The sequence below is a fragment of the Trachinotus anak genome, unplaced genomic scaffold (assembly GCF_046630095.1).
Source record: "Trachinotus anak isolate AG129_WGS33_773 ecotype Australia unplaced genomic scaffold, CSIRO_AGI_Tana_v1 ptg000018l, whole genome shotgun sequence".
NCBI classification, from domain to species: Eukaryota; Metazoa; Chordata; class Actinopteri; order Carangiformes; family Carangidae; genus Trachinotus; species Trachinotus anak.
In genome coordinates, this window is record NW_027273869.1 from 1157845 (window position 1) to 1171402 (window position 13558).

At 42.3% G+C, this 13558-nt stretch overlaps 2 protein-coding genes across 2 annotated transcripts; one reads left to right on the forward strand and one right to left on the reverse strand.

The window, feature by feature from the left end:
- The first annotated feature begins 13 nt into the window (after nt 1–13).
- ldhba (lactate dehydrogenase Ba) lies at nt 14–8997 on the forward strand. The gene is made up of 8 exons (XM_071502209.1): nt 14–195; nt 3927–4063; nt 5280–5397; nt 6027–6200; nt 6307–6480; nt 6640–6757; nt 7430–7553; nt 8106–8997. Exons 2-8 carry the CDS (start codon nt 3935–3937, stop codon nt 8271–8273), a joined length of 1005 nt encoding a protein of 334 aa, XP_071358310.1. The 5' UTR covers nt 14–195; nt 3927–3934; the 3' UTR covers nt 8274–8997.
- Nucleotides 8998–11277: 2280 nt separating this feature from the next.
- kiss2 (kisspeptin 2) lies at nt 11278–12592 on the reverse strand. The gene is made up of 2 exons (XM_071502210.1): nt 12435–12592; nt 11278–11614 (listed from the first exon to the last, which is right to left on the reverse strand). Exons 1-2 carry the CDS (start codon nt 12544–12546, stop codon nt 11349–11351), a joined length of 378 nt encoding a protein of 125 aa, XP_071358311.1. The 5' UTR covers nt 12547–12592; the 3' UTR covers nt 11278–11348.
- Between the last annotated feature and the right edge of the window lie 966 nt (nt 12593–13558).

The following is a 13558-nucleotide window of genomic DNA, read 5'->3' on the forward strand; positions in this document are numbered from 1 at the left end:
GACCCAGCCTGGCCACGGTGGAAACCCATTCACCTCCTCCTCCTCTTCCTCCTCCTCTTCCTCCTGCGCCTCCTCCTCCTCCTCCTCCTCCTCACGGCAGCCCACTCCGCTCCACACCAGCCCTCTGCTGTGTATCTCCCTGTCAGCCACCGGAGCAGATAACGAATATCAGCCTTCAGGAGCATCTGTGGAAATGTGAGTATTGCTGCGTTTCCTGGGGTTTTCTCCCCAGCGGGCTGCAGCTCCTGAGGCGTGCAGGGCGGCTCCGCAGCGATGGATGCTCCGCTCGAACAGCCGCTGCAGGACCCATCGTGCTGAGCTGAGTGTCGGTCAACTGTTGGAACCAACAGGGCGGAGCGTTCCGTGGTTTCTCTTCAGTTTAGGTCGCCCAGACGCGGTCGGGTGATGGTATCTCTTTTGTAATTCCGTGTGAAATGTGTGTTATTTCAGCCTGTTACACTTGTGGGCTGCCAACAGTGCGAAGCGCGGCCGCTGTGCGTCTGTTGTTTTACACTTGATTTATTTGTATTTATTTGTATTTTCATTTTACGGACTGACTGATTGTGAGGATGGACCATGTGTGTGTAGCCATGTTGTGAAATGTGCACAGGCAGGAAACGGCCGCAGTGAACGTGATGGAGCTCCTTTCTCAGTTCACAGTGACCTGGGCCTTTCCCGTCGCTTGCGCTGAGCTCAGTCTCCGCTCACCGTGTCTCAGCATCACCGGACTCCCGGGCGGCGGCGGAGCCCCGGCCCGGCCGCTTACATAACCTCAGTGCAGGGACACGGCGAGGAGCGGCGCCGCGGTGCTGCAGTCACCGGCGGCCTGTGTTCAGAGGACACACAAGCACTGAGCTGGACTCATAGTACTGCTCCTCTACCGTGTGTGTGCCCGTTAGCCACAGCCCACAGGCCGTGAGGTGTGTCTCCGTATGCCCCCCCCCCTCCACCGCCTGTTTCCAGTGTCCATTTGACCTTGTTATGAGCTGATATCTTGACTTGTTGGCAGCCTGTGCCTGCAGGCTAAATATGACAGGACAACATGAGCTCCCAGGCCTTTGTTCTTTATGAATACTGATAGTGAAGGTCAGTGCTTTCCAAACTGAGGCCCTGGGACCTGCAAAGATCTGTGTTGGGGTGCCTGGGTGTCCTAATCAATTGGTTAAATCATTTCATTTTATTACTCATAATTGGCCTATAAATCCCTCCATCTGAGGCTGTGTTTCTGAGACCTGCAGATTATTATGTAATGCTTCATTATACAAGAATAACTCGGATGATTTTCCTCTCAGCACAGTGTGATGAAATGGGGCTTGGGTTGGGGAAGCTCTGGCTTCAGTTGTACGCTGTCTATTTTTTGTGAACAGCACCTCCCTCTGTCATTTTTAGCTTGACCTTGATTTGGTATGAAATCTGTTGCTACAGCTGCACAGTGCTGTGTTTGACTTGTGCTGCCAACTCAGTTCAGGTGTTTTTGTATTTTTGCGGTGATCGTTTTTAGTCTGTGGACCTGATAAACTGATCATTAAATCTCTGCCTCACTGTTGATATGAGCAGCACTGTCTATGAGGAAGTGTAACACTGAAGGATGGAATGAACTTGTGACACTTTGACAAGTTAGGAATCTTTGTGTGTATAAAGACAAAGGCATCATTGTTAAGTAATACACTGGCACAATGTAGCTGTATGATATTGATAAGACATTGAATAATGAATTTATTGATGTCTTGTCTCCCAGACAATTTATAACTATTTTGATGTATTTTGCAATAAATTACAGTTGTTCAGTTGTATTTTTTTTATTATTTAAAAACTAGTCCCTGTGAAAAAAAAAAATTCACCCACATTTTTGTCCATGTCTGTGTTATATCACTGTTAAAGACAATGACCTTGCGGGCAGGGGTCTAACTCAAGGACCAGAGAAGAAAAATTCCATGGAAAAGGTTCTTGGTAGTTACAAGGAAGTTTTATTAATTTCATTATGAAACATTACACATTCTTTGAGTGTCATAGCACAGGCAGTACTGGTAAAATCAATTGGATGTCAAGTTATTGCTCTTCAAAGTGCCTTTTTTCAAATCCTCCTCTTGGTCCACCCCTGGTGGGGGTCACATGTCTGCTGCTGCTCGTCTCAGTTCTTTTCCTCATGCCCTTATTACAGTTAAGAACTACATCCAGTCCTCACACAACAGTTAGCTCACAGCACGTCCTTCACTTCTCTCTTTGTTCTCATGGTTTTGTGCCTTTGGGGCAACTTAAAAAATCTGCAGACATCTTCATGTTAAGTGAACGACACAACCAAACACAGACATTAAGTCTTCATCATTTTTACTGCACGTCACAGTTCAACTCACTGTCCTCCTTAAAAACCACACTTTCCTTCTGTGATGATTAAATTGCACCATGTCTTACACATATTGACACAAGGACCTGGAGCAGGTTAAATTTTCTACTTAAGTTTGAAACTTCGGGTTTGATTTCTTCTTAGCTGAGGAAGTTATTTAAGAATGTTACACAGAACCTCTTAAAAGGTCGCACAACAGGACCCACTGAGACTGAACAGGACTTGGACCGGGGCCTGATTCAGAACACCTCTAAACCAGTGTGTCACATTGCCCTCTGCAGGGCCCCAAACTGAAATACTTGAGACAGAAGTGTGAGGTTGTGTCATACGACACAAACAGTGATTCTTTGTCTGTGGTACAAGAGAAGAGGTATTAGTGATATTTGTTTTTGTTTTTTAGATCCAGTTTGTGCTACTAATGGTTTTATTAGGCCTCATGCAACATTAGGCATCTCTGAAGAACTCCACATTCCCATGATAAGTGTCAGACCCTGAATCAACCATTGTGTGTCCGAGAATCAGAGAAGATACGTTCAGTCAGTTTTCACATACAGAGCTGAAGCTGCTGTAGAGATGACATCAGCTATGATAAGGTGTATGTACAGATTAGCGTGATGCTCAGACACCTTTGCATTTGTGCTGGGACAGTGATAATGCTGTTACTGAACATGAAGAAGTGATGACACTAACTCTCCTGATAAGACCTCAGTATTTAAACCGTTTTTAGTCAGTCAGCTGTTGATTTCTGGGTCTGGTTCCTGCTCTCGGACACTGTCACAATGTCGCTGTTTTTGATGCCGCTCCGCGCCTCCTCCTGTAAGTGTCTGTGACCACGGTCATTCCCTCACTGTGTTACTGTGTAAGACTGGTGGAGTTGTTGGTTGTGGATTTTGTACACTTGGACTGAGGATTAAATGTGTTGTTGATGTCGAATAACTGGCTTTATTTGGAGTAAGTAGTGCTGGTCCTCAGTGTTAAAATGAATAATCAATAAGTCAATTGATAATTTTAATAATCAGTTAATACTTCATTTAAACCACTGTACATCAAATACTTCATAGGTAAGAAAAAGTTAGTAGATTTATCAATAATGGAAATAATGGTTGCAGCTCCTGCTCATCACCTTTGTGTTTATCTGTTTGTCGTCAGGTGTTTGTTAGGGATTGTGAAACTGATTAATCAATCACTGGATTAGTTGAAATGAATCTGTAGCAGTTTTGATAACTGATGAATTATTTGAGTCACTGATCAGTCACATGTTCTTTTCCTCCTCAGTATCTTTGGGTTTTCTAACTGTTGTCAGACAAAACGACACAGTTCAGCTCTGAGAACTTCTGGTGGACATTCTTAGTTTTCAGGCTCAGATTCGGTGATGACAGTAATAATAAGTTGCAGACCTACTTTTCATTCACGTTGTTATTGTCAGTAGAAATATGTATGTAGTCACTGCTTTATAGAGTGTGAGTTAGTGACGTGTTCAGCTACACTGTGTGTGTTGCTACACTGCTGCTGCAGAGTCCACAGGTTTGAGGCTGTATCTGACGGTAACAGTGGGACATGTCCTCTCTGTGTCTCCCTGCAGCTGTCATCATGTCCTCAGTTCTGCAGAAGCTGATCAGCCCTCTGGCCAGTACCCCCGCTGAGCCCCCCAGGAACAAAGTGACGGTGGTTGGGGTGGGCCAGGTGGGCATGGCCTGCGCCATCAGCATCCTGCTGCGGGTAAGACACAGCCACACCCTCAGCATGAGTTTCATTACATGAGATGAGAAATAGAAGATAAGTCTAAATAATATACATGTCAGTATACAGAACTCTTCTCACCAGCAAGAGTCACATGTAAGGCCATGTATTCCACATAGATGTAAGTGTAGCATCATTTTCATGTATGTTCTCTATATAGATATGTTTTTATACTGTAAATGTTGATGTATGAAATATATTTACATTAATACTGCACTTCCAGTGGATTCAAACAGTGCTAGCGCTGACCACTGACATCCATTCATCCACTCGCTTAGAGGGTAACGATGACCACAGCTAATGAGAGGCGGTCTATACTTGTAGTTTATCTCAGGGCTGACACACTCAGTCAGACAACCAGTCACACTCACACCTTCAGGCCACGTCAGTCATCTTAACCTGCATGTTTCTGAAAGACAATTATCCCAGAATATGGGATTTTGTGTATATGTAGGAGTTATTAGCATGAGATTAATAATTTTGTTTATGTCACATTTAATGTAATGAGACAAGAGTGATCATTTTTGCCATACTTAAAATATCTTACATACAATAGTATTATTTTCAAATGCTTTGTAAAACAAACTGAAAACTGCACATGGCAATATCTTCACTGTGAGTTACCACAGCTACATGCAGCTGTGATGTAGCATGGTGCTGTAGTACCATGATGCATCACAGTTAGGCAGCGTGTGAAAAAGTTGAGTCGTCACGACCAGCTGGAGGAGCAAGAAAGATATTACTCTTTTTAAAATTAAAAAGAAATCAAATCAAATCCATATTTTAAATTTCAGTGTCATATCTAAATTTGATGTATATTACACAATAAAATATGTTTTACAAATACACTACACATATGCTCATGTACATATTATATATGTAAGTAATATTTCTACTGCATATTAACATGTCTGAAAAGCTAATGTGCATATTAGCTCATAGAGTATATCATATATATAGAAATGGAGATACCTCATTGGCCGCTGCTGTGTGTCACTGTGTCTGTGTGTCCGCCATATTGGAGTGGTCAATATCTGCCAGTCAGTGTCACTACAAGATCAACTGTAACTTCATTCTGAACTGATTTTTATTAAAGAGAACATGATACTGGTTACTTTGTTGTAATTCAAAGTGTAATTACTCACCGTCTTCCTCCTCTTCCTCCTCCTCCTCCTCCTCCTCCTCCTCCGGTCAGGACCTGTGTGATGAGCTGGCTCTCGTGGATGTGATGGAGGATCGTCTGAAAGGAGAGATGATGGACCTGCAGCACGGCAGCCTTTTTCTCAAGACCTCCAAGATAGTCGCTGACAAAGGTTAGAAACTGTTGCTCACACCCTGCTGCACTGTACATTCACTCATCACGTCTGAATTCAGTTGGTACAGTCTCACAGTTTAGCTGCCAGAGCAGAGACTGTGTCCACAGCTGTAACACATCTCCAACATCAAACCAGCTGCTGTCAGTACAGGAGCAGTGACTGTTGCATTATTTAACTGTGTCAGTGTGAGAGCAGTGAGTACCTCTGCTGTCTGAGGCTGTGAGTGATTACAGTGTTAGTGCTGCTGGTCCCAGTGGGAGTGTAACCTCCAACCTTCACTCACTAACTGTCAGAGCTCAGGCGAATGTGCATGCATGCAGTTATGTAATTCATTCACATTTACATAAAGTACATTCAATTCAATTCAATACAATTCAAAAAACTTTATTGGTCCCCAAGGGGCAATTCAGATCACAGAAAGCAGTGTACATAAACACAAGACAAGTAACTTATAGATACAAATAATAAAAGATAAACAAATACTCATAATATGTACATAATGTGCAAATTGCTAAAGGGTATAAAGTGGTTTAGATAAAGGTAGCAGCATGTAGTTCCTGAGTAACAGGGATTAAACAGCAACCATAATAAAGTCTGTAAATCTTCCTTATCTCTGTGTCCTGCAGACTACGCAGTGACAGCCAACTCCCGCCTGGTCGTTGTGACAGCCGGCGTCCGTCAGCAGGAGGGTGAGAGCCGCCTCAACCTGGTGCAGAGGAACGTCAACGTCTTCAAGTCCATCATTCCCCAGATCATCAAGTACAGCCCCAACTGTACACTCATCGTGGTTTCCAACCCCGGTAAATACACTAATCACACATATCCTTTTTTGGTGTGTTTGCACGTGTGTGTTTGTGTATATTACATATGGATAATCCCTGGGTTACTGATACTCACCCTCTACAGTTGATGTACTGACCTATGTCACCTGGAAGCTGAGCGGTCTGCCCAAGCACCGTGTCATCGGCAGCGGCACCAACCTGGACTCAGCCCGCTTCCGTTACCTGATGGCTGAACGCCTTGGCATCCACGCCACCTCCTTCAACGGCTGGGTGCTGGGCGAGCACGGAGACACCAGCGGTGAGTACACACAGAGAACACACTTGGTTATTTATTATCACTTAACAGTCATAGGAATAGTTGTTAGATATGTTGTCTGCAGGGAATCATGGGTAGAAGCTGCACATGAACATCAAACAGCACAGTTTTTTCACTGTGTGTCTGTGTGTTTTGTTCCAGTGCCTGTGTGGAGCGGGGCAAACGTGGCTGGAGTCAACCTGCAGAAGCTGAACCCTGAGATCGGCACCGATGCTGATAAAGAGCAGTGGAAGGCCACACACAAGGCTGTGGTGGACAGGTGAGGGGCTGGGAGAGGGAGGTACCTAAAGAGCAGGAAGTACGAGCAGATAACAACACAGTCTGGACTGAGTTCTACAAATCTCAGCAGGCAGCAGAAGCCTTTATGCTTCCTGAACACCCAGTGCCCACACTTAAATTATTCCTACTGCACAGTCAGTGGCTGATCAGGCAAGTTATCTATGTTTCGACATATTATAATCAACTCCCTGTAACTGTAGTTGTGGTAACTGTAGTTCATGGAGCTGCCTAAAGCCTGGCGCTAGCAGCTTTAGCCAGAGCTGTTCTGGTGTTTCAGCGGATGAAACACTTTTTGTAGAACTGATATTGTCACAGTGTCTGTTGTGCATGTGCACACACATCTGTTCTAATCAAAGCATTTGCATGTAATAAAACCTGCAGGTTTTATTATGATATCTTATGTGACAGAGGAGAGCTTTTCCTCTTCCAGGCTTATTTTATACTTTTAGATGTAAGTTCAAACCTGGATACAGTAGTGATCTACCTTTTCAGTATCCTGCGTTCACAGCTTCTCACTTCCATCACACAGACTGGACTAACCTGTCTCATCATAAAGAGATCTATAGAGAGCTGTAGTCCTGATCTCACTTCCTGCCTCTGTCAAACACCGAAGCACAATGTTGTGTTAACAAAGCACCTTGTTGTGTCTCAGTGCCTACGAGGTGATCAAGCTGAAGGGCTACACCAACTGGGCCATTGGCCTGAGTGTGGCTGACCTGACTGAGAGCATCATCAAGAACATGAGCAGAGTGCACCCTGTGTCCACCATGGTCAAGGTAAGACACACACACACACACACACACACACACACACAATAATGCCTTCATTTTCGCATCATTTCAGCTGCTGTTGAGCTTTAGTGTGTATTCCTGAACAAATGTGCAGCTCATAAACAGTGAATATGGTGTCTGCACTCTGTCCTCTGGGCGCCGGGGCAGATGCCCACTACACCTGGTTGCTAGTTTAACCTTGCACAAAACCCAAAGCCTAAATAAAGTAGTTGTTGCTCATGGAGGCTGTAGTTGTGTGATTATTTTTGGTCTTGTTATCACATGACCTTCATGCATTACTGCTCTTTGTTATCTCTGACATTGAGAGTGAAGGTGAGAAACACACAGACAGAACCAGCTCTCACTCAGACGGTCTCATTCAAGCTCTTACACCATAAGAGGAGTTTGAAAGATGCTAAAATCACACAGGTCTTTGACCAATAGGGCTTTAGGCCACTAATCGCCTCCATATAGCTACATGCCTGTATGCTGTGCTTCTCAGAGCTTCCTCCTTGCCTCATGCTGTGTGTGTGTGTGTGTGTATGTGTGCTTCCTCAGGACATGTATGGTATCGGTGAGGAGGTCTTCCTGTCTCTGCCCTGCGTGCTGAACAGTAACGGTGTTAGCAGCGTGGTCAACATGACCCTGACGGATGCTGAGGTGGCCCAGCTGAAGAAGAGTGCTGACACGCTGTGGGGCATCCAGAAGGACCTCAAGGACCTTTGAACACCTGTGGCACACACCATTGATGCAGAGGCCAGAGACACGCACACTCCTTTTATAACGTCCCTCTCTCTTAGACTGTATTGCTCTTATTTTAAAGGATCATATCAGTGTTTTCTTTAAAATCCTCATCAGGCCTGATGTAGCTGTTGATTCAGTGCTGAGTCAATCTCCTAACACCTGGAAATCTGACAACACTTGTATGCTCCTTTAAAAAAAGCACATTTGCTCCCAGACAGCTCGTAGACTGAAGTTGCTGTATTCCTGTGTTTGTGTTAGGAGACGTAAGCTGACCTCTGTTATGTGCTCTGTATGGATTCTTGTGTTTCATCTGTTTAGACCAGGATCACAACACAACCAGAAACACAACCCTCAAAAAGTGTCAAAGTCCTCCTTTACCACTTCCTGTACTGAGTTGTTCATTGAATTCGCTGCAGAGAATCACTGAGAGAAGTCTAGAGTCAGACCCTAAAAATCCTCCTGCCTTCCTCTAGACGTGGTACAGCAGACAGGCCACTGCACACTTAGGTCAACACAGCTTCAACTGACATTGTGAGTGTGAAGGTGCTTTTTCTTCCTGTCTTGTGTCCTTGGTGTTGGCAAAGGGAGATGGAGCGGCAGAGGAGGAGTGTTTTTTTTAAACATCATTTTCTGACTGTGACCTTGTGTTGGAAACTGTTTTGGAAAGAGTAACGTCTAAGTTAATAAACTAAAACTCATGAAGGGTGCTGTGTGTGTGTGTGTCTTTTATTCTTACAGAAATGAGTATTCATGGTGACTTTTCCTCCCAACTTGTTTATCATTTGTACAATATATTTGGTGGGAACAGACACAACCATCTAAAGAATTAAAATGTTTGAAAGTTTATAATCACATGCAAACATCATAATAAGGATATTATTTGGAATTGATGAGAATGCCATAAGAATATGAGGAGTTCATTTCTATAACTATGGCCGTTCCATAACAGACTGGTATAAATGTGTTAATGAAAATTTTGTGTAGCTTATCAAAACCTAAATATTATTAAGTATTAATATAGAACCTAGACCAGCTTTATCATCAAAACACATGGACATCTGCCTTTAGACTGAATGGTAAAAGTCAGTAGAATGAACATAATAAAACCAAACCAACATATGATGAAAGAACTTCACTTTAATCCACAATTAAATAACATTGATTTGTGCAATCATGGTTCTCCTTTTTTTTATTGTTTAATTAATTATAATTTTATTTTTAAGATTTACATTACATTGACCTCTACCTGTGATCAGCCTCTCTGGGAGCAGAACAGTGTTAAATACTGTGTGAAACAGATCGGTCAGATGAAAATAAAGGTTTTGCTGAATGACCTGACCGTCTTTGTTTATGTCACGTGTATGAAGTGTAACCAGGTACCAGCCAATATGGAGTCACGAATGTGTGAGGCAACATTCAGTGACTTAACATTCAACAAAACATCAGATCCTCATAAGAAAACTCCTCTGAAAGCAGCAGGACATAAGCAGGCATGGAGAATGACCTGCATGGGGAACTAAATGATGGGGTCTGGAAGGAGTGTTAAAGAGAACACACTGTGACTGCTCAGTCAATGTCAGGCACAACCTCATACAGTTTAAAACCTTACACAGACCCTAGTACTCCCAGGAAAAGCTACACAGTTTCTGTCTGATGATTCACTTTTTTGTAATTGCTGTAAATCTAGGATTAATAATCAAACACATTCTTACTGGTCATGTTGTAACGTTGACACCTTGGAAAAACATTTTCCACTGTCTTTAGGGGGGAACACTGGGAACCAGATCTCTCCATTCTATCTTCTGCCAATAAATATGAAAAAATGGCTGTCTGGGTTGAAATGGTAATTGCAAAGAAGATAGTTGTATGCAAGTGGAAGCTGGACTGTGTGCCCACATACACATAGGATTTGTGGCTAGAGAAAAAACATGGAGAGACAGATTTCACAGTGAAGATGGAGGAGGTGTGTTTGATAGGATGTGGGACCCTGTGATGAAATCCTTTCAGGGTAAGAATTAATGTGTTGGGTCCAGTGTAAAGCACCAAGCTGTGTATTTCCTGTAAGGCAGGTGACCGGGATATCGTTTTTTTCTTTTTAAAGAAATACTACTTTGCACTTGATTTAATTTTGACTGTGTCCTCTGTTTTTCAATTTCTTTGTGGATTGTTTCTCTTTATTCTCTTTTTGTAAGTTTGCATTCTGGCTTTACAGTAAAAAAAAAGAAGATTAAACAATGGAAAAATGGTTTGTTCTGAAACCTCTGACTGGTAGTCACCATCTCATGATTGCTTCTCATCAGTTGAGTTTTGAATATACAGGAATTTTTTTTCAGTAGAACTGGGCAGTCTGTTGCAACTGTCATGAAAGTCACTGTAATTCTCATAGGCTAAATTTCTAAAAGGGGTAAATTTCACATAGAGAGTTGTTGTTTTCTTCTTCTTCTTCTCCTACATAAATCTCTTGAGATATATGAGGAATATACATACATTAGGCCAACTGTATTTTGAGCAACGCAACTCTTTATTTATTGTCTTTTTAACTTATTGTTTACTTGATTCATGATTTATTATTATTAAATATTAGTTTTATATTTTAGTGTTATATAATTTGTAAAGAGTATTATATTTATGTCTACTTATCAGCACAACATTGCAGGAATCTAGCTGCTGACAGACGTGTGTATAGTAATTCTAGGCGGCACTGCAGTGTCACCCTGTGGTCGGATTAAGCCACTGCAGCTTTTTATTGTGGCACCAACATTTTTATTGTAGCATGAAGGACGTTTTTCCTTCATTATAAAAATGAGTTCCTCTGTTTCATTAGGATTTTTTTTACTATAACTGCTGAGGTGATTAAGAGAAAACATGGCACAAAAAGACCTGTCTAAAGCATCACTTTTCCTTTTTTGTAGTTTTATTTTATTTTCATCTTTTCTTTCTTGTTACCCCTCCGTCGTAGTTGATTTGAAGACAGTTTCACAGGAAATGAAGGTAGAAAAGTTTTATTCAGGGAAACATCATGTTATCTGAAGTAAAGGTCTTATTAAACAGGCAGTTTCAGGTAGGCACCTCCAGTTCTCGCGGGAAAAGAGAAAGGGGTGAAAACTTATTTGTCCTGGCTCTTTGAACAGCTCTCCTGTAAATGTAGCCATTGTAGCGTTTCCCGAAGCGAAGGCCGAACGGGTTGAAGTTGAATTTACTCCTGCGGTCGTTGCACAGCAGCTGCCGCTGGTCTTCATTCTCCCTCAGGGAGAAACACAGGTTGGGGTCCTCATCCAGGAAGTCTGCTGCGGCCCTCCTCCTGAGCACAGAGAGGACTGATCCTGGGTCAGGAGACATGAGACACATCAGCTGAGCTGGGAGGGCACCAGGTCACACACACAGGAGTTCACACACACAGGAGTTCACACACACAGGAGTTCACACACACAGGAGTTCAGGCCATCATCAGTCAGTATTTATAGAAGAGATGTAACTTGTTCACCACAGTAGCTTCATTTCTTTGTTCAAAACTTCTTTGTTTTAATTTTTACAAATGCAAAGTTTCTCAGAAAAAAAATAAAAAAAAATAAAAAAAAATTATCAAACTAATAAACAAAGATTTCCCACAATTCCATGATGTGACTAAATGTCTGTCAGGTGTTTTGTCAATATATTTGTGTTGACAAGTTGACAGACTTGGAACAGTGATAATACAGAAACTAACACAAAATTAATAATTCATAAAATAACCTCACATTCCAGATTAAAGTGATGTAGTAAATATAGTGTACATTCATAGAACTATATCAAGTCATGTATTTACACAATAACCACAATATGAAAAAGTAACTATAATTATAATATTCATAGATTTCAAATATCAAAAATAAACATGAGGTAGCAGAATACAGCCCTTTCATACCTGAAATCTGATAATTATCAGATAAAGTAAAAAGTACCATATTTTCCTCTGAGCCGCGGCTGGCTGAGTATCAAGTAGTATAAATGGAAATATTTCAGTAGTACTTTGAGTAAATGATGGACCACTATCCATTATTTGAGCAGAGTAGGCTGAACAGTATTCTAGCCATTTAGAAAAATTTAATAAAATCTTACAAAAGCTCTAAAATGCTTCAGCTCAGTTGTGCAGGTATAGCCCACCTGTGGTTCGTGTCCTTCGTGCAGAGTCATATCCTGGCACAGCTGTTTCCACACTGCCTCCGTCCTGACCAACAATCAGCCCACACACCACAACCAGAGCCACAAGTCTCATCTCTCAGCACAAGATACAGATCAGCAGCTATTGACGCCTTCCCTCCATTCACACCTGTTTTATATGACCACCACGACCCCGCTCCCACTCACAGCCAATCACAGCTGTCTGCGGCTCTGTGCTGTAAATTGCGGCACTCCTAGTGGTGCTGAAATGCATCATTCATCTGCTCTTCTTGGAAATGATCATTCATCCAGCCCAAGATAATATGATACTGCATGCTGGAAAATGGTGAAGGACGGAAAAAGGACTAAAACACCAGGACGTGTAATTGCACGGACCAGGTTGTGGTTTGGGTGCAGTAGCACAAAGAGCCTCAGTTCTACTTTATTCAGCTGAGTAGTGGTGGAGGATGTCGCAGATTCCTTACTTAAGTCAAAAATCACTGCAGTCCTGCATTTAAAATCCTACTTAAGTAATCCTACTAGTAGCCTATTACATTTATTGGTATTAGTTTTGGTACAAAAGGTACTGCAAGTATCAAAAGTAAAAGTGCTTCCACCACTAACTCACTGACTTGGAGGGACTTAGGCTGGAAGAGCTTGATTAGATACTTTACTACACCAAAGATGAGATCAAAGCTAACAGTGACCCAGCATCCCTGCTGGGGGGAATGTGGGTCAACACATGTGGACCACGCCCACATGTTTTAGCTGTGCCCACAAATTCAACCTTTTTGGAATAATGTGGGTCGTCTAGTCTCAGGGATCCTGGGCCTTAAAATTGATGTGTCATTTTCTTCTTTGTTCCTCTGTGTTGTCCCTGAAAGCTTATGTAAAGGAGACATCTACCTCTTTAAAATCTTTTTGGTGAAATGCAAATGTTGGCTTCAGAGAGGTCCCCCTACTCCGGATCTTTTCATAGGAATTGTCAATTATATACATTCCATGGAAAAATTTACCTATACCCTTCACCTAGAGAAAGACAAGGGGATAAAATATTGGAGTAGGTGGGTCCGTTACTTTGGAGTTCAAAGTGGGGGTTAGGGATTGATCTGTCCCTCCTCAGCCCT

What these genes read in the sequence shown, in the direction of transcription:
- ldhba (XM_071502209.1), top strand. Translation starts at nt 3,935, where the DNA reads ATGTCCTCAGTTCTGCAGAAGCTGATCAGCCCTCTGGCCAGTACCCCC. An exon ending in CCATCAGCATCCTGCTGCGG is followed by an intron (nt 4,064 to 5,279) that starts GTAAGACACAGC and finishes TCCTCCGGTCAG; the next exon opens with GACCTGTGTGATGAGCTGGC. An exon ending in CATCGTGGTTTCCAACCCCG is followed by an intron (nt 6,201 to 6,306) that starts GTAAATACACTA and finishes CACCCTCTACAG; the next exon opens with TTGATGTACTGACCTATGTC.
- kiss2 (XM_071502210.1), bottom strand. Translation starts at nt 12,546, where the DNA reads ATGAGACTTGTGGCTCTGGTTGTGGTGTGTGGGCTGATTGTTGGTCAG. An exon ending in ACGAAGGACACGAACCACAG is followed by an intron (nt 11,615 to 12,434) that starts GTGGGCTATACC and finishes CTCCTGACCCAG; the next exon opens with GATCAGTCCTCTCTGTGCTC.